At 45.4% G+C, this 27186-nt stretch overlaps 9 protein-coding genes across 9 annotated transcripts; 4 read left to right on the top strand and 5 right to left on the bottom strand.

The window, feature by feature from the left end:
* Positions 1–111: 111 nt before the first annotated feature.
* On the bottom strand, positions 112–525 carry SERLADRAFT_392163 (uncharacterized protein; the record flags this gene model as incomplete). The annotated part of the gene is made up of 1 exon (XM_007319451.1): positions 112–525. The coding sequence occupies one exon, from the start codon at positions 520–522 to the stop codon at positions 358–360; it is 165 nt and encodes a 54-aa protein (XP_007319513.1).
* Positions 526–7133: 6608 nt separating this feature from the next.
* Positions 7134–7358, top strand: SERLADRAFT_392165 (uncharacterized protein; the record flags this gene model as incomplete). Its single annotated transcript, XM_007319452.1, has 1 exon — positions 7134–7358. A coding segment is annotated over one exon (225 nt), but the record flags the coding sequence as incomplete, so codon positions are not given.
* Positions 7359–11380: 4022 nt separating this feature from the next.
* SERLADRAFT_470062 (uncharacterized protein) lies at positions 11381–13122 on the bottom strand (the record flags this gene model as incomplete). The annotated part of the gene is made up of 7 exons (XM_007319453.1): positions 11381–11640; positions 11700–11875; positions 11946–12143; positions 12219–12369; positions 12429–12653; positions 12705–12786; positions 12841–13122. The coding sequence occupies 7 exons, from the start codon at positions 13068–13070 to the stop codon at positions 11548–11550; spliced, it is 1155 nt and encodes a 384-aa protein (XP_007319515.1).
* Positions 13123–14634: 1512 nt separating this feature from the next.
* SERLADRAFT_470064 (uncharacterized protein) lies at positions 14635–16618 on the bottom strand (the record flags this gene model as incomplete). The annotated part of the gene is made up of 8 exons (XM_007319454.1): positions 14635–14884; positions 14934–15197; positions 15259–15327; positions 15382–15519; positions 15577–15760; positions 15811–16070; positions 16118–16402; positions 16460–16618. 2 exons carry the CDS (start codon positions 15097–15099, stop codon positions 14673–14675), a joined length of 378 nt encoding a protein of 125 aa, XP_007319516.1.
* An 807-nt stretch (positions 16619–17425) lies between these two features.
* Positions 17426–18088, top strand: SERLADRAFT_439063 (uncharacterized protein; the record flags this gene model as incomplete). The annotated part of the gene is made up of 1 exon (XM_007319455.1): positions 17426–18088. One exon carries the CDS (start codon positions 17426–17428, stop codon positions 18086–18088), a length of 663 nt encoding a protein of 220 aa, XP_007319517.1.
* A 299-nt stretch (positions 18089–18387) lies between these two features.
* SERLADRAFT_470068 (uncharacterized protein) lies at positions 18388–19903 on the bottom strand (the record flags this gene model as incomplete). The annotated part of the gene is made up of 4 exons (XM_007319456.1): positions 18388–18606; positions 18659–19229; positions 19290–19757; positions 19820–19903. 3 exons carry the CDS (start codon positions 19678–19680, stop codon positions 18510–18512), a joined length of 1059 nt encoding a protein of 352 aa, XP_007319518.1.
* Positions 19893–20553, bottom strand: SERLADRAFT_470069 (uncharacterized protein; the record flags this gene model as incomplete). Its single annotated transcript, XM_007319457.1, has 1 exon — positions 19893–20553. A coding segment is annotated over one exon (661 nt), but the record flags the coding sequence as incomplete, so codon positions are not given.
* A 1330-nt stretch (positions 20554–21883) lies between these two features.
* Positions 21884–24095, top strand: SERLADRAFT_470074 (uncharacterized protein; the record flags this gene model as incomplete). The annotated part of the gene is made up of 9 exons (XM_007319458.1): positions 21884–22027; positions 22081–22151; positions 22204–22242; positions 22299–22310; positions 22367–22448; positions 22505–22643; positions 22694–22921; positions 22978–23298; positions 23351–24095. 9 exons carry the CDS (start codon positions 21953–21955, stop codon positions 23992–23994), a joined length of 1611 nt encoding a protein of 536 aa, XP_007319520.1.
* A 794-nt stretch (positions 24096–24889) lies between these two features.
* Positions 24890–27084, top strand: SERLADRAFT_470075 (glycoside hydrolase family 20 protein; the record flags this gene model as incomplete). The annotated part of the gene is made up of 13 exons (XM_007319459.1): positions 24890–25118; positions 25186–25223; positions 25278–25329; positions 25381–25530; positions 25585–25605; positions 25663–25759; positions 25815–26081; positions 26135–26186; positions 26238–26322; positions 26376–26416; positions 26479–26515; positions 26574–26634; positions 26700–27084. The coding sequence occupies 13 exons, from the start codon at positions 24924–24926 to the stop codon at positions 26933–26935; spliced, it is 1332 nt and encodes a 443-aa protein (XP_007319521.1).
* Positions 27085–27186: the final 102 nt, after the last annotated feature.

Below are 27186 nucleotides of genomic sequence, written 5' to 3' on the forward strand. Positions count from 1 at the left end.
AAAGAGATTATAGTGATATAAGATGTATTTACAGGGGGATGGTTACGAACGAGTCTTGGGATGAGGAGGGGGAGACGTTGGCAGGGAAAAATGATAAAATGGTGTTGGGGCGATGTCATGCACCAAAGTTGATTGGTAGCATGGACAGGTGTCAATAACGAAGTGAATATTCAAAAAGACTCGCCTTTGCGCCACACAGGCACAGTGCCACGTGGAATAGTAATTAATATTGCCCTTTTTGAACTTGTGGCTGATCAGCACCACCTCTATTAGGCAATCCAGTCACGCTCACCTTTGCTTTTCCATCCGGTACTTTCCGTGTTTCGGCATTTCGGCAAATTTTCGCGTCGCCACTGGCTACACATTGCATTGCGCCCTCGCTTTTGTCGTTTCCCTTACTCCCCTTCCTTTGCCTAGCCCCACCATGGGCCCCTTCCTCTCCTTTTTATTCTCACCTGACGGTCGTTTCTGGGTCCCCATTCTAATCCACTTGTTTGTCACCTCCACCCTCCTCCTCCTCATCTTATTTGCACCCCCACCATTTCTGATGTCACCACTTCCTATCCGCTTCCGTCGCCGATCCGTTGACTACCACGTGCCACTGCTGATATCAGCAAAGCCCCGGCGGCCGGTCCAAATAGGGCAACAGGTCCATCTTCATGACATCGATCTGCCATCATATACTATCAAAACATCGGTCGCTCGTCTTGCCTGGTTGGAGCGTGGGTGGGTAGTTTTTGAGCTGGAGAAGGTTCATCCCCTTGCGTCGCCCATGTTCATCGCTGTCCCATTCACTTGGGTACACTTATCATTTGTCCATCGTCTTCACTACAGCTACACCTACCACACGCTGCCTGGGACTCACTTGTTCCAAATTGGAACTACTCCTCTCCCTCCCTCGTTTGATCAGGTGGTCCAACACAACCAGTCCATTGGTAAGGCCATGGAACTGTCGGATTTGGACTAGGTGGTGGACCGGTGGCTCCAGTTTCTTTTTTTTCAGCAGAACATTCATTTACAGTGCGATTATTTTTGATTTTTGAATCATTTTTATGGACACATATTTTTTTAGAATGCCTGACTGACAATAAAGGAACTGTGTTGATACTGATAGTGTTTTGCCTTGCCCTTTTTTTACTGCATCTTCCCATGACATCATGATCTTCCTGCTCTCTTTTTGCTATTGGACTTTACTTTATGGCTGTACAAACCTGTGACATTACTCACAGCATTTATTGTTCTATCCCTTTTTTTTCTTTTTTTGACCATCTTATCCTGTACTACCTACGCAGGATTTGTCAGCGTACATTCCTTCCTTCATATTCTTTCTCATTCTTTTTGCACAGCTATACTGTGCATAGCCTACTTCTCTTTTACTATATAAACCCCTGTATTTTACCTTGTAAAAAAAGAACAAGAACTCGATTCCAGACTTCTTCTCTAATCTTAAGTCCACTTCTTACTGCTACTTGTGATCCAGTGTGGTCACAACACTTCCCACTTCTACCACTATTAACTGCTGTCATTGTCACTCGTCACTTTTGAAAGTGATTGTCATCCCCTTCGATTAGAGTCCTTCTGAGCACTACAGTTTGTGCGTCAGGAGCCTGCTATCACTGGGAACCTCGTCACCTCGTCATCCTCGTTGTTCTCAAACCTACCTTGTGCTACGATTAGCAAGGTAGTGCTCATCTATACTCGCCACAAACCCCCTATCTTTCTATAAATTCAACTATCCCTCCTCCTCAAAACCCACACTCATACACCACTGGGTTTTACTTTGAAGGATTCTCATATATACCACCCCACGAACAACCAGAGCACCCACTGTTCTAGGAGGCAAAGCCCATAAACAAGTTCCGTGGAATCTGGGAGGATTGTGTGTTAGTTTGTTTTTTTGTGTGTGGTTTTCTAACAACAGTTCTCATCATCGACAGCGAGTGGGTAGGTGATGAAGTGGGAGGGTAGTGGTGGTTTGGTTTGAGCGTTTAAGTAGGTGTAGGATGAGGAAGATGATGATGACGGTGACGATGATGGTGGTTAGGATTGTTGCTGTTATATTCATAAACGGTACTTGTGGCAGTTGTTGATTGTGTAAAACCCTTATCCCCTATACCGAGTTAACGGAGGGATGAAGGCCCAAATCAAACAAGTAGCGTTACAAATAGCGATTGAGAATTAATCAACAGCTGAGGAAAGTATGTACATGATGGTCTACTATATATATGTTTCTGAAGGTCAGCCATGAGGCGCTGACTGATGTTCTTTGTAATGGTTCTAGACTCTTGTCACGTGATGGTCACGTGATCTGATATAACTACGTATTTATGTTATCCGCGCTAAAGCAGCAGCTTAACATATCTTATCTGTCATGTGATCAGATATCAAAGAAAAAGAAAAAAGGAAATTAGCGCTCAGATTAGCGCTTCTGGTTCAAGTCATGACAGCAATCAAGTCGTGCTCACCTTTACTTTCCATTCGGCACCTCCTGTGTTTTGGCATTTTGGCAATTTTTTGCATTGCCACTGGCTACACATTGCTCCCTCGCTTTTATCATTTTCCCCTACCCTTTTTCCTTTACTTAGCCCAACCATGGGCCCTTTACTCTCTTTTTTATTCTCACCAGACAGTTGTTTCTGGCTGCCTATTCTAGTCCATTGCTTCATCACCTCCACCCTCCTTTTACTGGTCTTCCTTGCTCCTCCACCATACCTGATGTCACCACTCTCTATCCGCTTCCGTCACCAATTTGTTGACTACCACATGCCACTTTTAATATCAGCAAAGCCCCGGCTGCCGGTCCAAATAGGGCAACAGGTCCATCTTCATGACATTGATCTGCCATCTTCTAGGTGGTGGACCAGTGGCTCCAGTTCCTTTTTTTTCAGCAGAACATTCATTTGCAGTGTGATTAATTTTGATTTTTGAATCATTTTATGGACGCATATTTTTTTAGAATGCCTGACTAATAGTAAAGGAACTATGTTGATACTGATATTGTTTTGCCTTGTCTTTTTTTTACTGCATCTTCCCATGACATCATGATTTTCTTGCTCTCTTTCTGCTATTGGACTTTATTTTATGGCTGTATAAACCTGTGACATTATTTACACAGCATTTGTTGTTCTATCTCTTTCTTTTCCTTATTCTGATAACCTTATCCTGTACTACCTATGCAGGATTTGTCAGCGTACATTCCTTCCTTCATGTTCTTTCTCATTCTTTTTGCACAGCTATATTGTGCATAGCCTACCTTTCTTTTACTATATAAACCCCTGTATTTTACCTTGTAAAAAAAATCCAATCCAGACTTCTTCTCTAATCTCAAGCTTATTACTCATGCTACTTGTGATCCAGTGTGGTCACAACACTTCCCACTGCTACCACTGTTAACTGCTGTCATCATCACTCATCACTTTTGAAGTTATTGTTATCCCTTTCAATTAGAGTCCTTCTGAGCACTACAGTCTGTGCGTCAGGAGCCTGCTATTACTGGGAACCTTGTTGTTTTCAAACCTACCTTGTGCTATGATTAGCAAGGTAGTGCTCATCCATACTTGTCATAAAGCCCCTATCTTCTATAATTCAACTATCCCTTCTCCTCGAAACCCACACCCATACATTTTTGGGTTTTGATTTGAAGGATCGTTATACATACCACCACAAACAACCAGAGCACTCACTGTTCTAGGAGGCAAAGCCCATAAACAAGTTCCGTGGAATCTGGGAGGATTGTGTATTAATTTATTTTGTGTGTGGTTTTCTAACAACAGTTCTCATCATCAACACCATGCCCCACCCCCACACGGTACTCTGGACTCGTTCCAATACTCCTGCACTGGACTTCTAGAGCCACTGCCTTACCAGCTATATAGTACAACATGTACAAATAACCTGTAGTAGTATAAATACCCCAATAGACCCAGGAGACTCCTCAGTGAGTCCTCCTGTTGTTTACCCACAACTAACTCGGTCCAATCTTAAAGGGTAATCACTCCCACTCACTTCACTATTTTTGTAAGACAGCCAGAACTATGGTTTTTCATAACATATAACAAATAAACTACTTATAAACTTTTGTTTTATTCAGGTAGTTAACATGATAATGAGCTTATGATACACTCCTCTTACATATAATTTCTCTTTGCTAGATAATTGTCTACATGAATTCATACCTACATTATAAATTACTCCTTACAATATCCATTGCCTCTGATAGCATGTAAGTCATAGCTCCTATACTCCATTCCTGCAGTTTAATTATCATCCAGTTCCCTACTTTTTCTTTTTATTACCCAGTCTCTTTCTAAGTTATTCTAGCCCTTTTCCAAAGAGCCTTTTCTTCATCCTCTATTCTCTCCCTGTTCACTTCACTGTTATGTTAGGGACTAAGTCCCACAAAAGGGTTTAGTGCATAAGCTGACCCAACTCCTATTCCACTACTCCTTACTCACCCTAGTCCCTCCATCCTCCAAAATCTAACGACTCCAAAGGTCATGGTTCTGACAAGGTCCATTAAACTGTGAGCTGTTGGACAAAGAAGCTAGTGGCATTAATGGTGACAGCAGCACCTCCCTCCATGAAGTTGACAAAGCAAAAATTGCTTACAATAATTCCATGGTAAGGACAATTCATTAGTAGGCTATAAGTCTTGCAAAAAAGGCTGGCATAGAAATAACTTGTGTTAAAGAGGCTATTGCCTTGTGCCTGCATTCAAAGGTTGGCCATCAGATTATTCAAGACTTTATGTCAGATAAAACTCATATTATGAGCAGGTTTCAAGTCTAGCATGGAGGGTATATTATAGTGGTACTTTCCAAGCTGCATTTGAGAGTATTATTATTTTCAAGTGAGGGCCAGATACCCATCAAATAAGGTTGGACCAAAGGATGCCAACACATGGAATTCAGACATTATTTGCTTGTGCACTCATGTCCCTTTTCAGAATGAGATTATCATGTTTACCACTGATCTATCATATAGTTTGCAAGTTTATGCTCTCACTACAGAGAAATAGAAGCTAGCAGAAAACCTATTGTAGAGCCCATGTGGTAAGATATTTTGTTCTCTGCATGACATGTTCTGATATTCCAAGAGCTATCAGACTTTTTTTCACAAGTGGATATCCCTTTTGTGCTCTGACAAACCCGGATAAACCCGGTCTCTGCCGAAGCAGCCATTGTTCTCCATGGAGCATAGCCACCACTCCATGGAGTAACCATTGTTCTCCTAGGAGCACAATTGTACTCCTAGGAGTCATTATACTATAGCGAGTAGCACCTCCGACTATAAGTAGTAGGGGATTTAGTATAGAAATACCTCAGTCGTTTCTATAGCCTCTTGGGCAGCGGCTGAGGTATGTTACATTACATTTATTAGAGATCACCTTAAACTAATATCCATTGTAGTTTCATATAGGTTTATTAGGTTATGAGCCCTGGTGCGCAAAAGCTATGCAGGAAATAATTCTTATTTGAAACGGCAATCTCGGAACCATGACCACAGCACGCGATACATCTGCATGTCCAGTTCTCACTGGACCCAACAATTTTCAGATATGGAAACTCCGGATCATCTCAAAGCTACGTCGGGAAAAAGTTCTCTGGGTTGTTACTGGAGAGGAGCTTAAGCCTTCACCAGGAAAACCTACCTCCTTGGAGGATCCTGAGATCACCTGGATACTTAAGGATGAGAAGGCACATGGAATCATCCAGGACCACATCTCTGATGCCCTCCTAATGAGGACTGGAGACCTCACCAGCTCCAAGGAGTTATTTGATAAACTTGTCTCACTCCATCAAACATCCAACATTGCCTCGGCCTTCTATTCATTCCAGCAACTCACCAAATTGTCCTGGAATGGGACATCACCTATCCAGGACCACATTGCAAAAATCCGGACAATTGATTCACACCTGTCCGGAATGAAACTAGGAGTTGATACCAAACTCATGGCTTTCGCTCTTCTCCAATCTCTCCCATGCACTCCTGAATGGCAAATATTTCAGTCATTAGTAATCAACACGATTGAAGAAAATAAACTTACCTTTGATGCAGTTGAGATCCAGATCACTGCAGAAGTTGCACGACAGTCAGGGAAGGCCCCTGGAGGTTCTGAATCAGCACTCAAATCCGAGGAAAAATGGTGTAACTTCCACAAAGCCAAATCACACAACACCTCGGAGTGTTGAACACTTCAGTCAGCTGAAAAAGGTCAAAGGAAGAAGGGAAAGGAAAGACACAAGGATAAAGGAAAAGAGAAGGAAAAGGCAAATACAGCGGAGCAATCATCTGGATCTGACTCCGAGGAGGAACAAAGTCATATTGCATTGGAACATGTACATATTTCCAAGCCCCTTGCTAAACGCATTCAAGCTTACCTTGTGTCGGAACCCGATAAGACCAAAACAACAATTATTATTGACTTCGGAGCAACATCCCACATGATCCCTCACCGCTCCTGGTTTGAGCCGGGAACATACCATGTTCTGCATCCTCCGAGGACAATCAGTTTTGGGGATGAATCCTCTGTAAATGCCATTGGCATTGGAACAGTAATCCTACAAGCAACTGTTGGCAAAAAGGACTACAATATTGCACTGTCAAATGTCTTACTTGTGCCAAACTTCACGTTAGCACTCATCTCTGTCCACAAATTGTCCAAAACGGGATTATCAACATTTTTTCCAGCAGGGTCAAATGCTTGTGAAGTTTGGAAAAAGGAGGAACTTATCCTCACTGCGTTACACAAGCGAGGACTTTATCACATCCAAGCAAAACCCGAAATCAACCCGGAGTCAGCTTTTGCAGCAGTAGATGTAAATTTATTGCACAGGAGAATGGGACACATTGGAATGGACCGCTTGCAACGAATGGTTACAAAAGGACAGCTCCAGGACATAGACACCCTTACTGGAACCCCGGAGTTTTGTGAACCTTGTGCTTTAGGAAAGATGAAGAAATTACCTTTCAAGTCCACTAGAGGAAACCGACCAAGCACCCCATACAAATTGTGCACACAGATGTTGGAGGACCAATCAAACCAACTTCCAGGGAGGGTTTTCGGTACTGGATTATCATTGTAGATGATTTCTCCAAATTTCCATGGATATATTTCCTAAAACATAAAAGTGAAGCACTGGAACGATACAAGCAATGGAAAGAAGATGTCCAAACATTCTTCCGGACTCATTTTGGAGAAGAAAACTTCACTCCACTGTACACAGAATTCCTCCGGAGCGATGGGGGAGGAGAATCTACTGGCAATGCATTCAAAAATCAACTCCGAGGAGATGGTGTCATCCAAGAAACTACAGCTGCAGATACTCCGGAACAAAATGGCATTGCAGAACGCATGAATCAGACATTGGCTACATTAGCAACCACTATGCTCCATGATTCCAAGCTCCCAAAGTCATTTTGGGTAGATGCCATGCAAACAGCTGCATATATCACAGCACGCAGCCCAGCATCAGGACTCCATGGAAAGACCCCATATGAAATACTGTTTAAAAGTAGAGTTGATCCAACTTTGTTTCGCCCTTTTGGATGCCAAGCATATGCCTTGATTCTGAAAGACAAAAGGCAAGGGAAGTTTTACTCCAAGGGGCGCAAAGCCATAATGATTGGCTACACACATGGAAAGCAAGCCTACAAACTCCTAGACACTGAAAAACGAACTGTGTTTTCCAGTCGGCATGTCATATTTAATGAATCCGGAAAGGTACAAAAGGACGACACTGCTCCCTGGAACACAGACACTAGCACAGATCAGTGGGAGGGACTCATTCCAGAGAATGCTCACTATCCAGACCAAAATACATTGGAGGAGGATGATCCTGACCCTCGGATCCGAGATCCAAATGAATTGCAAATGGAACCACATCTCCAAGGAGACGTTCCACAAGCAATGGAACCATATCAGCATGAAGATGTTCCGAGAGCAGTGGGGCAATACCTCCGTGGAGACGTTCTGAGAGCAGTGGGAGCACCTGATCAGCTAAGACACCCTCCACAACAGTCTCTACAACCAAGACCTGAACACTGGCCATCTTCAGAACGGAAAGCCAAAGTAGAGTTACAGTCAGTGGGAGGACAGCCCCTCAACATACAGCCAGCTGATGTGGAAAAAGTCCGAATACAGCTAGACAGCCTGTCCATTGGATCAGCTTCTGGAAGGCATACAACACCTCCAAGGAGTCATCCAACGCCTCCGAGGAGTGATTCAACACCTTCAGGAGTGAGTGGGGCAACAAATACACAAATGTGTCTACTCCCTGGAGTACCTGCACAAGTTCCTAAAAGAGCAGTCATGCCTGCTGAAGTCCTAGGAGTACGCAGAAGCAGTCGCCAGACCCGTCCTGCAGACAAAAACCGAGATTATCAAAGGACTCTAGGTGAGGAACAGTCTCGAAAAGAGCAGCATTACAACTCCATGGAGAAACCTAACACTCCTGAGGTTCATGAAGAAACATCTGATACAGAGGAGACATTCTTTGCTGGAATAGCAAGTACCGGTCCATCTAACACAGACCTTCCAAGGACACTAAAGGAAGCCTTATCACGTCCGGATGGAGAATTATGGAAGTCTGCCTTGGAGGAGGAACTCCTAAGTCTCAATACTAATGCAGTATATGATGGGACTAAAACCCATCACATCAAAACCTGTGTTCCGGATCAAGTTTGATCAAAACGGAAACATTGAGAGATACAAACTCCGGATTGTTGCACGAGGTTTTACTCAAAGGGAGGGGATTGATTACCAGGAGGTTTTTGCTCCAGTTGCAAACTTAGAGTCAATCCGAATTATTCTAGCCCTGGCAGCAAAGTACAACCTAGAACTTGATCAAATGGATGTATCCACAGCTTATCTCAATGGAGAACTTGAAGAAGAACTGTACATGCTTCCTCCAGGGGGTGTTCCTATCCAACCTGGATACTGCTGGAGATTGAAGAAATCCATCTACGGGTTAAAACAAACTGGTCGTACATGGAACAAAACTTTTGATTGCAAGCTCCAGGAGCTCGGTTTCACAAGACTAAATGCAGAAACATGTCTCTATGTATTCCGGGACAACAAACAAATATGCTTTGTTGTTGTCTATGTAGATGACCTCCTCCTAGGAGCTTCATCCCGAAAATTCATGGATATCACAAAAGCCAAACTCGAATCCATATTCAAAATGCAGGACCTTGGAGAAGCAAAATACATCCTCGGAATAGAAATCCAACGTGATTGTTCAAAACAATATCCCTATTGCAATGCCAATACATTGACACAGTCCTGGAGCGTACTGGAATGAAGAACTGCAAACCAGTATGGACACCAATGGCCCATAGATCAAAACTCCTTGCAAATGCTCCAGGGGAAGATATTGTGCAACACAAGATGCATATTAAAGGGCGTCAAGTGTCATACCTCTCAATTGTAGGCTCCCTCATGTATGCCATGCTCGGAACCTGCCCAGACATTGCCTACGTCATTGGAATACTAAACAGGCATAGCTCAGCTCCAAGGAGCCATCACTGGGAAGCTGCAAAATGTGTTCTCCGATATCTGAAAGCAACCAGGGACATGGAACTACAATATGATGGCACAGATGTCTCCATGGACATGGATTTCTATGGATATTCAGATGCAGATTGGTCTGGAGACCCAGACACATCTCGATCAACATCAGGGTTTGTCTTTATCACCATCCGAGGAGCAATCTCCTGGACAAGCAAAAGACAAAGCATGGTAGCTTTATCCTCCACGGAGTCAGAGTACATTGGATTGAGCAATGCTGGACAACACCTTGCATGGCTTCGGACTTTTTTTGAAGAAATTGGACATGCTCAAAATGGACCTACAACATTGCACTGTGACAATCAAGCAGCTATCATTCTTACACGAGATCCACAGTTCCGTGCTCGCACAAAACACATTCAACGGAAATATCATTTTATCCAAGATGACTTAGTATCAAAGGGAGAGGCAGTAATCAGATACATTCCTACAGGAGATATAGTTGCAGACATTCTCACTAAACCCCTCACTCATGAAAAACACTGGAAATTCTCTAAAGCTATGGGACTACGGTTGCACTCGAGTGGGAGTGACAAAACCGGATAAACCCGGTCTCTGCTGAAGCAGCCATTGTTCTCCTAGGAGCACAATTGTACTCCTAGGAGTCATTATACTGTAGCGAGTAGCACCTCCGACTATAAGTAGTAGGGGGTTTAGTATAGGAATACCTCAGTTGTTTCTATAGCCTCTCGGGCAGCAGCTGAGGTATGTTACATTACATTTATTAGAGATCACCTTAAACTAACATCTATTGTAGTTTCACTTAGGTAAATAGTAAAGTTGTTTCTATAGCCTCTTGGGCAGCGGCTGAGTTTCACTTAGTTTTATTAGTAAATTCGTAAAATACATCAACAATAACAGTGCAGTGCCGAGGAAGAATCTAGAGGGGTCAGAGTTAAACATAGCGGATTTCTTGTGCTTTGCGCAGCATGCACAATACAACATGACTGATGGCCTAGTGTTTCTCTCTGACTTCCAAGGTTGGTTTGTTCCGCTGTCCAATTTAAATGTCTTATGTAGACCAATCAGGTGCGGGTGAGCTTTTGACAGACTGCCAGGTTATCACAACACCGTAAGTTTTGCTGTTGATATTCAAACTCACTCATGTCATTGTGGTATTTTAGGGAGTATGCTAAAAGCTTCGGTGATGGCAACTGGACCCAGACGCTACATGACTTCCCTAAGAATCATATCTGCAACAACTACTGTTTGTCCTTGGGCCTAGTATCATTCTCACGCACTCCAGTATGTTCTTTACTTTTATTCTCACTTGTAACGTCTTCACTGACAGTTCTAGATGGACATGTCTATCTCAGTGTGCCAGTCTGATAACGCATAGAAGCCATTCATTTCTTGACAGATACATATTTCTTTTTTCCTTGTACCAAGCAGCACTGTCCGTCATGATTATCTTGGAATAAATTGAACTTGTGGTACCCAATCACTTGCTCTCTGATCTCGATCCCATACGCAAGACTTATCTTTTATAATCAATTTTAATATTCAAGTCTATCAGCTAACTATTTACTACGGAGATTTAAAATAGCGATGCCGAAGCTCGGAGTGATTAGAGTTTTCAACTGTAACCATCCGACCACTATAAGCACAGAGCTACCACGGTCGCATCAATTTGTTGATGGTTGGTCACATTATCACAGGAGGCAAACCATACCATATGGATTATATGGAGTTCTCTGAAAACCCCCCACCGCGCTTGCTCTCAGTCAGGCTCACCGTGACACCGGCCCCGAAAGCTAATCCGGCCTCTAATAAATCTTCCGGAGCAAACCAACCAACTTCCGCGACACGCATTTGCGATAACGATAACAAGGTAGATTGCAAGTGCATACATCATACATTGATACATACAGTCAACGAATACATGAACCTCGTTGGGAATAACCTCTTTCAGGTTATCCCAACTGCCACCAATAACAAAAGCTCCCATTAATACAAGGAAGACATAATTTGCAAGTAGCTTATTCTTTCTCAGGACGAATGGCCTGGCACAAAGGTTGTTTCTCCAAGTACGCAGCTGATAATAAGAGATAGTTGTGCCGAGTATCGTCTCCCTGGGTAAAGAAGGGAATGAGAAACGGTATTCATTGCACAACTAAAGCAGACCACTCACGATCATGGCATGAGGGAAGCCAGGATTGAATGGAAGGATACTTTCCAAGTAAGCAATCTGCTCAGATGAAAGTGAAATCTCAAGTGCCTCGATATTTGCTTCGAGTTGCTCGACCTTTCTTCCGCCAATGATTGGGAAAACGTAAGGCGTCTTTTGCATAACATATGCGATAGCAACTGTAGTAATCACAGTGCAGGTGGGTCAACGTTTGGTGCTGCGTCCAAGAAAAAACACAGGCCTACTTACCGGCAGTGATATGCTTCGCACCGACTTCCTGAGCCACTTTTTCCAAAGCTTTTGACATTTTCTTCTCATCTTCATTGCGCTCCCAGTTCGGGTTGGCGATTGTGCGACCCTTTTCACCAGTTTGTCGGCGACGTTCTTCCTCTTCATCGGTTCGGAATTTACCTCCAGCAATAACGTTCCATGGAGCCAAAGCAAGGCCTGTCCGTGAGAAAAGGGAGGAAAGTGTTAGATGATAATGACAAGGATAGCAAAGTTGCCTTTCGAAGTACTTGCCTTCAGAGCGGGCCATAGGGATGATGTCGCGCTCGAAGGATCGTTCCATAACATTCCACGCACCCTGGTAGATCACGAAGGGTGACTTCCCGTGATCGCGAGCATACTGATTGGCTTTGGATACTATCCAGGCTGGAGTGTCGGAGATGCCCTGTCGTAATAGGCACATGTTAGCGCATGTAATGTCAAACAAAGACATTCACTGCATACAAGGTATAGCACTTTCCCTTGCTGTACAAAAGTGTGAAGGCCGTCCATTACCTCTTCCACTGAGGTGTCATAATCCCACCAATGGACATAGAGAATATCGATATAGGAAGTCCTAAGCTTCTTCAAGCTAGCCTCGACACTGATATGCATTGCCTTGAAGCTATTTCCCGCGTACATGGCGTGTTGCTTGATGTTACTGTTTCCACGTTGAAAGTTTGTGGTATACTTAGATGCAGACGTGAGTTAATGGATAATGAATGTTAAATAGTGCATTACTTTTGTTGCGATAACGAGTTGGTCACGTATTCCGCGCTGTTCTGCCCATTCTCCAATGAACTCTTCGGAGCTTTGGTCTTGGCTGTAGGAATGAATAAACATCCAGAGTGAAGCAAGTTGAAGTAACAATACTTACTAGTTGTTAGCCGTGTCAATGAAATTGCCTCCGGCGTCGTAGAAAGCATCCAGGAGCTTGAATGAAGATTCCTTATTCATGCTCCCCATACCAAGTTTCTCCCACTTGTCACCGATGCTCATGCCACCGAGCTGCAGAGGAGAAACATGCACACTTGCTAGTGGAGACAAGGCACGATAGCGAGCGAGCCTGTTGGCTGGTTTAGCCTTGGGGACCCAAAATGTAGACATTGTTCAGTGATTTAGTAGACAGAGGTGATTTTGTTTGAAAATCTATCATGCCTCGTTAAATGTCCTTTTATACCCCCTCGAATGTCTTTAGTGCCCCCTTGATTGACGAGCCGTTCGAACTTGACTGACGCGTCGAACGGCCATCTATGTCCACGTAAAGAAAAGAACTAACCGGCAGTATGTCGAACCCTTTGAAATCAACTCACTTTCTAAGCGTTGTAGTCAGCTTCGAGTCACTCCAAAAGCACCGGTACCGAACTCGAGTTAGTATGTTACTGATAGAAAAACTCACTGATTGTATCTCACATTATTATTGCGCCCTTATTTTCTTTTGCTTTCCGGATGTTGTCCACAGCAGAGTCTACATGAATGGTTGTGAACGTGCATTTTGTTTCCACAAGTGAAATGCTGCAACCAACGACTCTATGCGGAATATTGGATGACCAGTCTTTAGGGACTGTCTCTGTCATCATGTATCTTAGAAACGTGCTTTCTGGGAACGCCCAGCGTCATATCACATTACTCACCTCACTTCATCTATGCTGTCTCTGGCCCGGTCGGACGCTGTTATCATTGCAAGAAGCATTCTCAGGTGTGTGGCTAGATCCCAACGTATAACAGTCACTTTGACAATGAGAAACCTTTAGTAATTGTCCGGTTTTTTTGAAAGTGTCAGAGTCATGTGATATAGATAAAATAAGCTAGTACTACCTGGAGAACCTTGACGGAAATGCCTTATCTGCGCTCGTTTGAGATGACAATTTCCCGCCAACGCCAGGAAAGCTGAGTGCTGCAGATTCGCATTGTCCAGAATGTACCCTATGACGGCAAGGCATGAGTCATTTGAGAAGAAAACAAATACTAGATAGGACGCGATGAGTTCACCAATTGGACACCAGGAAGATCTGGGTCAGTCACGGTGGTGCAAGGATTACTCATTAAGTATGACATCTCTTCTGGAAGATAACTGAGCGAATCTCTCCTTCAAACCACCAAGTACTCACCTTACCTCTTCAATACGCATTTGGACTGGGCTTATAGCACTGTTAGCTTCTGATGCCGTCAAGAAAGACCTGTGAATATCCCAGCCAAGAGACTTGAAACTAACGGCTTGAAATTTGGTGACAAGATTACGGAGACAAAGCAACACGACAGTGTACAACTTGAATATGATTATATGGAATTTCAGAAACCCACATTTACCGAGAGTGACGCGTACTGACGGCCACGCGCATATGTCCGACTTGGAGGCTGATCTGAGCTGCAAACCAATCGATACCACCGCTGCGACCGTATCCTCAGCCTGAGTGACAGTGGGTTCCAGGTCAGTTCATTTGAACAAGACATAGCCCATTTAGGATTTTCTTCTACGAAATACACAACTTGAAACGCTTTTAACTAGGGTGTAGCACGGGTGTACCCGTACGTCAGAAAATCAACACCGTACCCGTACCCGCCAACACCGCACCCTTCAAGGGTACGGGTACGGTAATACCGTTAGGACCCGCGGTATACTAGGGTATCCACGGTAGTGCAAATACCCGCGGGCTGAGGAACCAGAAAACGTTGAGATGAGCTGAAGCAATACAAATTTGAGAGTATCTACTGTACATCAATAGCCTCTGTCGTATCTAGCTTACGCTTTCCTAACTGTTTAATGATTTTCACAAGATCTGCACTCGAAATGAGCTCACATCGGAGCCATGAGCCCAGACAGAGAAAGGCTCGAGTTGAGGAAGGAGATAAGCGATTACGAGTAAAGTGAAGCAGCTGCCAGCCTTGGGAGAAAATCCGCTCTACAGCAGTTGAGGTTGCTAGAATGTTGCTCAGCATGAACAAGTATATCATGCACTTGAGGCTTACCAGGAATGCTAAGGTAGTTGAGTGCCATCCTATGCAAGTTCGGATAAGAGTGTTGATTATTCACCCACCACTTTAGCGGGTCCTTCGTCTTTTCAACAGGCTGGCATAGATATTCTTGAAGCTCGTCCAAGGACACACGCAGAGCTGGAGGGTATGATTGAAACATCTAACACGGTTAAAGGTGCTGAAGGAATTGTTTAGCTTTGAGAGTTTAGCTGTTTGTGTATCATTTGATGTCGCATTGTCCATGGTAACAACAAGCACCTTGATCCCTTATCAGCTGCTGATTGAAACAAGGGAGAACAAGGGACGATATTGTAAGAACCTTTTGCTCAAGACCGAAACGCTCAAGCATTTCCTGAAATGCTTTCGCCATAGTCTTTCCAGTGTGGGACTAAAATACACTCAATTAGATATGATTTATACCAACGTCGCAAACCCGGCATACCTTTGCTACTTCAATAATGTCAAGTAAGAAGCAAATCATCTGGCCATTGTACTCCAGATGAACGGTCCAAGCAATAAAAGCATGGTGATTCGGAGATGTCCATGCGTCTGTTGCAAAATGAAGGTGGCCAGGATGTTCCTGCAAAGGCAAGTCAATATTTGAGCGGCCACTGTCCTGAAGACATGAGAGACCTACTTGCAAAAGATTACCTATCTGCTCTTGGCATTTTTCAAATGATGCTTGTATATCACGTGAGATAGTAAAATGGGATGGCAGTTCAATATTTGGTCGCCCTGCAGATAAGAGCTCACGTAGAGCTCGATCATTGATGATGCGTGTGGGACGATTACTTTCTGTTATCCACTGCACAAGGTTTGCACTAATCGAGACATGACAGTAGCACTAGTTGATGGGGGAATGTAAGCTCACCGAACATCAGTGTTAGTGTGTGCTCTATGCGTATATTGTACTGGCTGTTGTCCTTTGCATGCAAATGCTGAGAAAATTGAGCCACTAGGAGGGTTTGCCTTCTGGCCACCGAAGACAGCATCAACTGTCTCTTGACCCCAACAGCCAATGGCATGATGCTTCAAGTTAGCGGTAGAAGCCTTATCCTTTGAGTCTTGGTAGCGACGAACACCACCTGCACTTGTTTTACACTTGCGAGCGCCAGGTTTTTTCGAGGGCCTCTACAGTATGAATTAGTGCTGTGCTCTCTGCTGCTGTCAAAACTCACCTAGTTGTACGACATGATCAGGTTTGGTAGCAGCTATTAGGGCATCTCCTTGAGGTTGGACTGAATCATCAATGCAGATTGGGCTGGCAGAGCGAGTTGACTCGGAAGGTTTAGAAAGTGAAGTTTTCACCTTTTTGAGTGGCCGAATCAGAAGTGTGATACTTTTTTTGACTGCAGTGTTTGCAGACTGTACGGAGGATGTAATATTTGAATGAAGACTAGAGGACTCAGATGTTGGATGGGACTTGGTTGAAGAGCCGTCACCAGCACCAGTACTGGTTGAAACTGTCAACATGTGGAATGCGTGTTAAATTTCAACTTCAGTCCAGCATTTATACGCACCTTATGCCAAGGTTTTCATCAACATTGTCTTGATGCTTCCTTTTACCGTAAAAGAGCAGCAAGGAAACTCTTCTTTTCTTTTAGATGAACATTGATGTCAGTGTTCCCATTTTTGAGCGTTGATTGGTACAAGACAGAAGCAAGAGGCAGGCGAAATCCGAATATCACAGCCACCCGTATCAAACCCGTATACCACACAAACGGGTACGGTGTTGCTGAGGGTATAGATTTTGAACACCGTACCCGTACCCCCCTAAACCCGCGGTGTGACCCATACCCGTGCTACACCCTACTTTTAACCAACAATAATGGACGGCCCAGTGACTCGGATGGTCCGCACTCAAACCGGTACTGCTAGTAGAGATGAAGCGTCGATGTAGCTCAGCTAGTTCGTATCCCTCTTCGTATTTTCAAGTCGCATTTTGCCTAATGTCCAGTCTTTTCCTGTACTCGATTTTGTCTATATGGATTCCTTCCTTCCTTATCCAGAAGCTAGAAAGTTTACTTCATCTCTGCCAGCCTTGAAAGTCAAGAAGAGCATGTATTCGTAATGTAAGTCAGAGGTAGTGGACCCGCTTTGTTTACAAGCACAAATTCAGATGCAAGCTAGGACCATCGCTAACAATATCTAGGCGCCACGATATCAAGCAGCTCCATAGCGTCTAGTTATCAGACACAGAAACTTGTTTCCATGTAGACATCACGATCACCTTGTGCAGCCCACGTGTGTGTTCGCTATTACTATCTATTGTTTTTTGTTCATCTCATGTACTTGCACGAATGTGGGGACCAAAGCGCACCTTGTGTGCTTCGCGCAGACGCCAAAGCGACCACACAACAATGCTATAAATGACGGAAAAATCCACTACCAAACTATAGTCAAGCTACGCGTTTCCTTCTTCACTACCAAGTTTTCTAGCACCGAATTTACATCCTCGGAGCCGACTGCATTGTGATAGCCTCACCATGAACCACTGCCACGACATAAATGCGGAGGCCATGCAACACGCGACCGGGCCACAGAAAGTGTTAGACGAGCATCTCGTCCAAGAAAATATGCTCTTACACCCTTCCCTCAACATTTGCTTCGCCATTGGTACCTACGAGCATGTCGTCGGTTACCTCGCATTATGCCAGGATACGTCCGAAAAGCTCTACAATCCTTCTTATGCACCAATGTACCATGTTCTTCCTGTCCGTCACCCCCTGGGACCAGCTCCACCGATCGTGATAACGTCCTGTGACATTGAAGATGGTCCGGACAGCAGTGCTGTGGATATCGACTCCGACTTCTTGAGCGATGTCTCCGATATGACAGATCTATCTCTAAGCGATCTCGGCGAAGAAGATGCCAAAGACATGGAAGCTCTCTTTGACGATATGCAAACATCCTGGCATCCCCAAGATGCTGATATAGATGAAAGCTTGCCCTTCTTGCTGCAAAGGGCTTACCAAGTTTTCGACTATTATTCGAGTACCTCGACCTGCGAGATAGAGGATGCAAACCAGGACTCATACGATGCCACAATTTACCTTTTCTCGACCGATGGTTTTCTCTCGCAGTGTACGACGGATGGAACTGGCTTGGAGCTGCTTTCATCTGGTACCATCGGGGCTTATGAGATCTAGCTCGCAATACCTTACCTTTTACATTTATATCGTATCCTTATCATGCACATTTCTACATAATGGAACTTCTTATTGCCCTTTTGTACACCTTGACATCATACCACCCCTAATATCCAGTGTACTAATTGAAGTCCATAACGCTGCAACTGATTCCCACTAAAATCGAGGCCATACTAATCATATGGAAATTAGGTATTGAATCGCTACTCTATCGGTATAATTGAAACAGTTTGAACAACAACGCAGCTCTTATACATACTCTCACAACACAAATAACAGAATGTTATAAAAACAATGGTATCTAAAACCTAAAAGAATGACGATTGTGGCAGTCCAAAGACAGTTCAGCGCTATACAATGTTCAGTGTCCAGTGCCGGCAGGATGATGAGATGCCGATGCGAAAGATGAGAACGGCTTGGGTTATCGAGGAACAAATATGGCGACCAGAACGATGAATGGGATGTAGGTGAACACAGATATGATCGACATAACACGACAACGAAAACGCCACGTCTTGGCATCTACACAGGATAATCAGCAAACTCGTGTAGCGGGTGACAGTGTTTCACGCACCGTGCTCAACTTGGGGATCATCGATCGTTACTGCCTTCTCTATTTCCGGTTCGCCAACTGTTCTTGTTTTTGGGACTCGAAAAAAAAGCGCAGCAATCCACCACGCTGGGAATAGTATAAAACCGATGAAAAATGCCCATGCATGGAGAGGTGAGCCAGGTTCATCTTCAGTCTTAAATCTCAGTGACCACTCAGTATCGTGAAGTTTTTTCGGTGGTCTGCGTGGATCGCGCATATGGAACTTGGAAGACGTGGTAATAGATGGAACGTGTGGCGACACGAGGGCACTAATTGGTATCGAGATTTGGGACATGCTACGACGACGGTCGGATGGTTGCCTTGCAAGAGATTGTGGGTTGTTTGAACGAGTGGACGCAGCATGCGAAGGTGCGCGGGGTGCTGGAAGTGCGCGAGAGCTGGTGTGGCTCGACCAAGAACCAAATTGGTTGGTTTGGGCCGATGTAGGTCTGGACTGAGAAGGAGGTGGGGGAGAGGAGAGTCGGGCTCGTTTGCGATGATAAGAAGAAGGGGCGTGCGATGATGATCCGCTCGCAGATATCCGCTGAGCTGGAGGGAATCAAGCACGAGTTAGAAACGTGTACAATGACATAACGTAAAAGGACCAACTTCTGCCTTCGGCGGGAATGACAAACGTTGCCCGCTGACCTTCCTTCTTCTGATCAGGTGGTGTAATATCCACCTCTTCTGCTTTTCGTTTCCCTTTTCCCTTATCGCTCATGGTCCTTAAAGGAGTTACAACGGTCGATGGTGGCTGTGAGGTTGACGATTTAGTAACAGAAGAGTGCCGGGAAGGAGTCTCAGAAATGGGCGACGCGAGCGATGCAGACTGTCGAGACTTTTGTATCAATGGTGAACCGAGCTTTTTAACTATGGAAGCTGCGGAGGTATCTTGTATCAATGCTGCTTGCCTTGCGGCCTGCGCATTTTCGACTTTTCCTGCTAACGCGGAGCTTTCCACACTAACAGCTGCTGCTTCATGTAACCTATCTTCAGTCATTTTGTCCCAGCTTGCACTACCGAAAAGAGCGTGGTGTGGACCCGATATAGGACCAATTAATTCAAGGTCTTCTCCACCTAAAGTACCACAGTGTAAGAAAGGTAAAATAAACCACGCGTCAAACATAAGAAGGACATACCTTGCAAAGAGAACACCCCTTCTGGACGAGAGGTGCGATGGTAAGAAAGTCGAGCAGGAGAAAATGATTCTGGTTCTGATACGAGTGCCTCAGGGTCGGTAGGCACGCTGGGACCACGTGGTGCTAGCTCCTTGTTTTTCCCGGAGGATGCCGGCCGAATGATGTTGCCGGATACACCGGATGCAGTCGCGGTATCACCTTGAGCGAGAGATAGTCTCAAAATCTCTCTGGAAACATCTGCCGGCCAGCTGTGATCACTTCCAGAGTTGACACCAATCGTAGCGTGATGAGCACACCAGTCAGCACTGGAACGCCTTTTAAGTTTGAATCGACCAGATATAGTCCTGGCACGAGAATGCTTTCGCGTGAGCTCGGGTCGGTCCTCGAGAGGAGAATCAAATATTTCATGGGCACCTGGAAGACTTGTATGATGACGAATTGAGCGCTCAAACGTCTTGGATAACGGGGGAATAGCATTTTCATCTCCTGATAACTTCTTAAAACGAGCAGGAAGCGTTTTCGAGTGGCCAGCCTGACGAAGTGGTATACAAGACTGAGATGCTTTAGGGACATCACCGGCGAAAACTCTTGGCTGGAAAGATAATACATTGGTCAATTCCGGATGATTGAGGGGAGGCAGTGGTGGTGGAGGGGAAGGGTGCGCGAATATAAATCCGGAACGAGTATCAGGAGGAGTCGGATAACCGAAAGTGCGGGGAGAATCAAAGTTATACTCCTGAGAAGCAGGGGTGGACATCTGCACAATGTAGGATCTGGAAGACTGCACTGTAGGAGCTGTATTCGAGCGAGGCCTGCTCGGTGTTCGTGGGAGTCGTTTCGATGAAGTCGTTGGTGATGAACGTTTACTATCGGCAGCATTCTCCATTGATGCACCGAATGAATCTCTGCTTTGGTTTCTTGACGGTAACTGAGACTCATGGGGGGCAGTGGATGGACGGGACGGATTGGCTGAACGATTAGCCGTCATGGTAGAGCGAATGCTCTCCGCGGTACTGGGAGCTTTGCTCCTCTTGTTGCTATACGTGCGTCGTAGAGATGGAGAATATGAATTCCGTATCCGAGACTGTCGTGGAGAGCTCTGTTCAGAAAATTCGCCAATCTTGGGTGTCTGTCGATCTTTATGTCTACCAAAAGTAGACCATTCACCACCGGACGAGAATTGCGAGATACGTTCGGCAAATTTCATCTTGGTTGGAGCCGATTGTACCGCCGAACTCGATGTCTGTGGTTGCGCCCCCTGTTCGTCCGCTTCAAGGGTACTATCAAGAGGTGGCTGAGGGCGATTAAAATGAAATCCCCTGTTGCTCCCATCTACAGAGTGCCGCCGATTGGGAGTTAAACCGCGGATAACGGGTTCCCCTTCTGATTCCAAGTACGAATCTGGATCCTCTAATATCTTACGGTTGACGGTGAATGCTGAGGGTAGTTGGGTTGGAAGGCGAGTCTCTTGGGTTCCAATGGGAGTAACCGGAACTGCAGCGGAACTAGAAAGCGAAGATACTGTGGACTGACTAGTAGCGCGAGTCCGAAGACGTGACAAGAATGAAGGCATGAGTGAACACTTTAAAGGTCAAGAATCGCTATAAAACGCTGTAGTCAACCGCCAGAGCATCTCAGTTGGTTGATAACACTCACAATCAACTCCTGTAGGCCACGGAACGTCAATATGACATGCCGAAGATAGGGGTGGGTACAGTATGGTATTAGATGCTAAACTGTGTGGGATAAACGAAAAGTCGTTGGATGCCTCGTGAATCTCGTCAGAGCCTTGCACAGAGAGCACACCGCCGATGTTTTCCCAGTTGTCAAAGGTTAAATACTTGGTGATAACTCGGCTAGCGTGCAGCGAAAATAAGACCCTTTGATGGGCTTCACCAGATGGCAGAGACAGAAAGTGTGTTCCGCTGTGCTTCTTTGCGTTCGAAGCTGATATCGCGGAAATATAACAGATCACGTGGATGTTATATCTTTTATTAACCTTTATTATGTAACATTATTCGCACGACACTGCCGCCTTCCACGCAGTCACCGAGACACTTCCTTGGTTCAGACCAAGTTCAGACTTCAACTTTTCAAGGCTTCAGCTGAAGAACAAGGTTGTCATTGCCCAACATGGATCGTTTTGACTCCCTCACCAGTACCTTGTCCAACCTGACAATGTATGATATTAAAAGCATGTATAACCAGGTATGTTGCGTCACGTCTGGCGGCAAAAAACACTGACCCTCATTTGACTGCAGGCGAAAAATGTAGTACTCAACGTCAGTGAAATGGAGGCAAAGGTTAGGGAGGCAACGAATGACGAACCGTGGTAGGTGTCAAAGATACTCTATTGTCAGCTATCAGGTCAAATCAGTATGCAGGGGTGCCAGTTCGACCTTAATGCAGGACATCGCGCAAGGGTATGTTCCTCAGGCAAGCTAGTGTTCACCGCTGACCTGGACGAAAAAACCTATAGGACCTTCAATTTGTAAGTACCCTGAATTCAGCTGGCATAACATGACCAATCTTGACACTTGCCTGAAGCCAAAACTTTAATGAAATAATGCCTTGCATATATGCACGATTTATGGAAAAGGAAGCCCGACAATGGAGGCAGATCTACAAAGTAAGTACCGTGTCGAACGATAACAATGAATTTTAGACTGAAACATATGGGAACAGGCCCTTCAACTGCTTGAGTATCTAGTCAAGCATGGTAGTGAACGAGTAGTCGACGATGCACGGTCTCATGTCTCCACCCTGAAGATGCTCAGAAACTTTCATTATATCGACGATAAGGGCAAAGATGAGGGCATCAATGGTCCGTGAAGTTTTCCATAGATTTACCTTTTTTATCAATCTATGTCGCAGTACGGAATCGCGCTCGGGAGCTTGTCGAGCTTTTATCGGACGTCGAAAGCATTCGTACAGAACGTCGCAAAGCCAAAGCTAATCGGCATAAGTACACAGGGACAGGCAATGATGCGATGAGCTTTTCCTCCGGTGGCAGTCGTTATGGTGGCTTTGGAAATGACACTTTAGGTGGCGGGGGCGGTGGTTCTTACGGGGACCGAATGAGTGGAGGCGGTTTTGACCGAGGTGAGTCTGTGAATGGACGATTTTCTGCCCAGTTTATCATATCTGGTGCCTCATAGAATATGGTGGATCATATTCCGGAGGCGGAGGCTCAGGGTTCAGAGATAGCGTAGGAAGGCGGGACTTTGAAGAATATAGTGCAGGAGATGACGAGACAACGACTCGCAGGTCTAACTCTCTATCGCAAGCTCCACGATCCAGTACTTCTAGAAACACTCCTCTCAGGACTTCAAGTACACCTACTGCCCCACCTCCGAAGGCCAAAGAGCCCGAAGTAGATCTACTGGGTGGATTTGACGATGAACCTTTGTCCACTGGCGTGTCCAATCTTGCTACTAACAAGGCTTTACCGTCTTTACAGAGTGCAGCTACGACAGAAGGTGATGATGCCTTTATTAGTGTTGCCTCTCCTGGTATTAACTTTTCAACTAGTTGATGACGATTTCGACGATTTCCAAGCGGCACCAATGTCTCCTGCTGCTCCCGCTCCCGCCCCTGCCCCCGCTGCAAAGGCGACCCTTAGGGAAATGCTCAGCCCAAGCCCTCCTATATATACCCGCACTGTCGTATCTCCAACGGCTCCGATATTCAGCTCACAGCAGCCATTGCAGGCTGCCAAGCCCGCCTCACCTCCTGCCTATGGCAATCAGTCGTTTGGCATTATGTCTCCCACTGCTAATCGCCAGTCTTTCTCGTCGCCTATGGCACCTACCCAGAACAAACCATTCAATGCGTCTCAGCCATTATCGCCCACTGGTTCCGTTCAATCCCGTTTTTCCGCAGCTCCTGCTCCTGCTCCTGCCAAAGCCAACTCAAACTTCGACGACTTATGGACCATGTCCCTGGGATCTCCGACTGCGAGTACGAATAACAAATCAGGTGCTGGAAGGTCGATGAAAGACTTGGAGAAAGAAAAGGTACAGGCTGGTATCTGGGGATCCGCACAGAGATCGTCGCATTCTGCCACGGGATCTATATATGGGAATTTCGGAGGAGTGACAGGAGGAGCTGCTAGTGGTAACAATTCTGGTACTTCTAAGGCTTCTGGTGGTGGATTAGACGACCTTCTGCTTTGAGATTGTAGACAGTGTAACCTCGTTCAAATATCTCGGAATAGTTTACATAGATAGGAGGTAGTATGACATTTACAATTTTACATAGTTTGCCTGTTCCCGGTCCGCTGCGTTTGAGACTGGTGTATAATTCAAGCCAAAGCTTTTGTCAGGTGAGCACCTTTGTGTCAATGTGGTCTTGTGTGTGTAAGAGATTTGATGGGGGCACTGACCTGAAGCACATGAATTGCGTGAGACATATGGGCGCTAGAATGGGTGCCTTTGTGTACCTTTTCATTTTAGAGGTCCATGTCTACACTTTTCACTCGATTGACAGGAACAAGCAGTCCCGTCCACGGCATTGCCTGGTTCATATGTTCCACTCATGCGTCTTGCAATCTTATCTGAGCCTCGATGTCTGACTTCTGTATGGCGAATCTGTACGGGTCAAGTTGAGCGTCCGATAGGTTGCCTGGGTATCACGCGGTCAATAATTTCGTTCTGATGGCCAGCCTTCGTTTGCATGGTTGCGTCGTGACTTCATATATATTGGCCAAGGCAAGACATGTTAACTTTTTTTCTCTAACCAGAATTGCTGCTCGAGTTCCACGATGGCACCCAAGCTCGTCGTTGTGCTCACTGCCATCTTGGCGGCCTCTGCCCCCGTTTATGCGTTATGGCCTCTGCCCCAGAATTTAACCACTGGTTCTGACGCCCTCGTCGTTGCCTCGGACTTCTACATAGACCTGTCCTTCAACAATGCACCCTCCGACCTCAAGAGTGCCGTTTCTCGTACTTCGTCGTTCTTGGCGCACGATAACCTCGGTCGTCTTATCGTTGGACGTGGTTCGTCTGATGCAGCGGCCATTAAGTCTGCCAAAGAACTGTGCAAACTGACCGTTACCTTGGATTCGGGAGCTCCTAAAACTCTTCGAAGCGTATCTGAAGAGGCCATGGATGACATCGAGGAGCGCGACGAGGCGTACTCCTTGAGCGTTCCTTCCGATGGCTCTGCAGCCATCCTCAAAGCCAATTCCTCTCTTGGCTTGTTCAGAGGTCTTACCACATTCTCTCAACTTTGGTACGAGTATGATGGCACCACCTACAACCCAGAGGCTCCCATCGAAATCACTGACTGGCCTCTTTACGTGCGTCACATTTTAAAACACGTCGAGGTGGTGGTTTCAACTGACATTGTTCTACTAAATTCTGCAGCCGTATCGTGGATTTATGTTGGACACCGCTCGCAACTAGTTAGTACTCTTGATTCTAAGAAAGTAGTGAGATTATGAACCTTTGGACTGTAGCTTCCCTGTTTCTGATATCAAGCGTCAAATCGATGCTATGAGTTGGGTCAAGGTTCGTTTAACTTATTTACTGAGAGTACCTCCTTTCAACCAATTATAACAGATCAACACCTTCCACTGGCATGTAGTCGACAGCCAAAGCTTCCCTCTGGAAATCCCTGGTTTCGAACAGATCGCAAGCAAGGGAGCATACTCGTCAACGAATGTATACACCAAGTCGGACGTTGAAGATATCATTAACTATGCCGCTGAGGTAGATTTCCCCTCACGTTTTTTCAAGTTCATATTCTAATTCTCTGTATACTAGCGTGGTATAGATGTCATTGCTGTAAGTTTGTTATCATACTCAGATGGGCTTCTTTCACTCAAGGCTTTTTTCCTGTAGGAAATTGACACGCCAGGTCACACTGCGATCATCGCCGATGCTTACCCTGAGCATGTCGCGTGTCCTCAATCCACCCCATGGGCCACCTTTGCCAATGGTACTGAAATTCCTCTCAGTTTCTTTTAGCGCTCGCTCTTATTGCCCTTATTAAGAACCTCCTGCCGGTCAACTGAGATTTGCTGCACCTGAAACTGTCAACTTCACAGCTGAGCTCATTTCCGCTGCTGCGAAGCTCTTCCCTTCCAAGTATTTCAGCACTGGCGGTGATGAAATAAACCAAGAATGTTACACTCAGGATGCGCAGACGCAGCAGATCCTGAACTCGACTGGTCAGACCTTCACCGAAGCACTGAGCACGTTCACCAAATCTTCACATGATGCATTGGAAGAGCAAGGCAAAACACCCATTGTTTGGGAAGGTAAGGTCGATGTATTCTTGGCGAAACTGTGCTGATATTTTCTTAATTGACAGAGATGGTCCTCGACTTCAATGTTACTACGCTGTCGAACAAAACCATTGTCATGTATGCGTCTTATGTTTTATCAAGACCTATAACTAACCTCATACTTGGTAGGGTTTGGATCTCCTCTGATGATGTTGCAGCTGTAGCACAGAAAGGATACAGACTTGTTCACGCCGCTTCTGACTACTTTTACTTGGTTAGTTCGCCTCGTTCATCTGACTTCACCCGGCTGATTATGTGTGACGACAGGACTGTGGAGGAGGCGGATGGGTTGGTAACAACCCAGACGGGTAAATATTCAGAGGTTATGGTAAATACAGAATCAATACTGATACTTATGTTCTTCTTATAGTAACAGTTGGTGTGACCCTTTCAAGACATGGCAGAAGGTCTATTTCAAATTAACTCCACCTGAGACGCGATCACTGACTCTTGAACATTCATCAGTCTTATACCTTCGATATAACTGCAAACTTAACCGAGGCAGAAAGCCAGCTCGTGCTCGGTGGTGAGTAATTGCTCAGTCTTCTTTGCAACTCGCAGGAAATAATGTTGGGCCATACCTACCTCTAGGCCAACACCTTATTTGGACTGAACAGACGTCACCTCATAACATTGACCCCATTGTCTGGCCTCGTGCTGCTTCGTCGGCTGAGCTGTTCTGGTCGGGTCCTGGCTTGAATGTCAGCGCAGCACTGCCCCGCCTCCACGACGTGGCCTTCAGAATGTCGAACCGTGGCGTCAAGGCCATCTCTCTCCAGCCGCTGTGGTGCGCGTTGAGGCCTGGACTGTGTGATCTGACTGCTTGATCCCATGTAAAGTTGAAATGCAATGGAGGACCTGGACCGAATCTAGTCTATGCTACTATCTATTTCTTTTCGCTCCATTATAAAACTTATTGTGGTTATATTGAAGTATTAATGGCATATAATATTCACTAGGATGGCGCATGAGCGCCCTCTTGGATTCTAAGAGATAATGAGTAAACCGTCTGCCTCACACGCATACGCCATTTTTAGGGTAAAAAGTGAGAACACCTGGAAGAGTGGTAGATCCATGA

The sequence above is a fragment of the Serpula lacrymans genome (genome assembly GCF_000218685.1).
Source record: "Serpula lacrymans var. lacrymans S7.9 unplaced genomic scaffold SERLAscaffold_8, whole genome shotgun sequence".
Lineage (NCBI taxonomy): Eukaryota > Fungi > Basidiomycota > Agaricomycetes > Boletales > Serpulaceae > Serpula > Serpula lacrymans.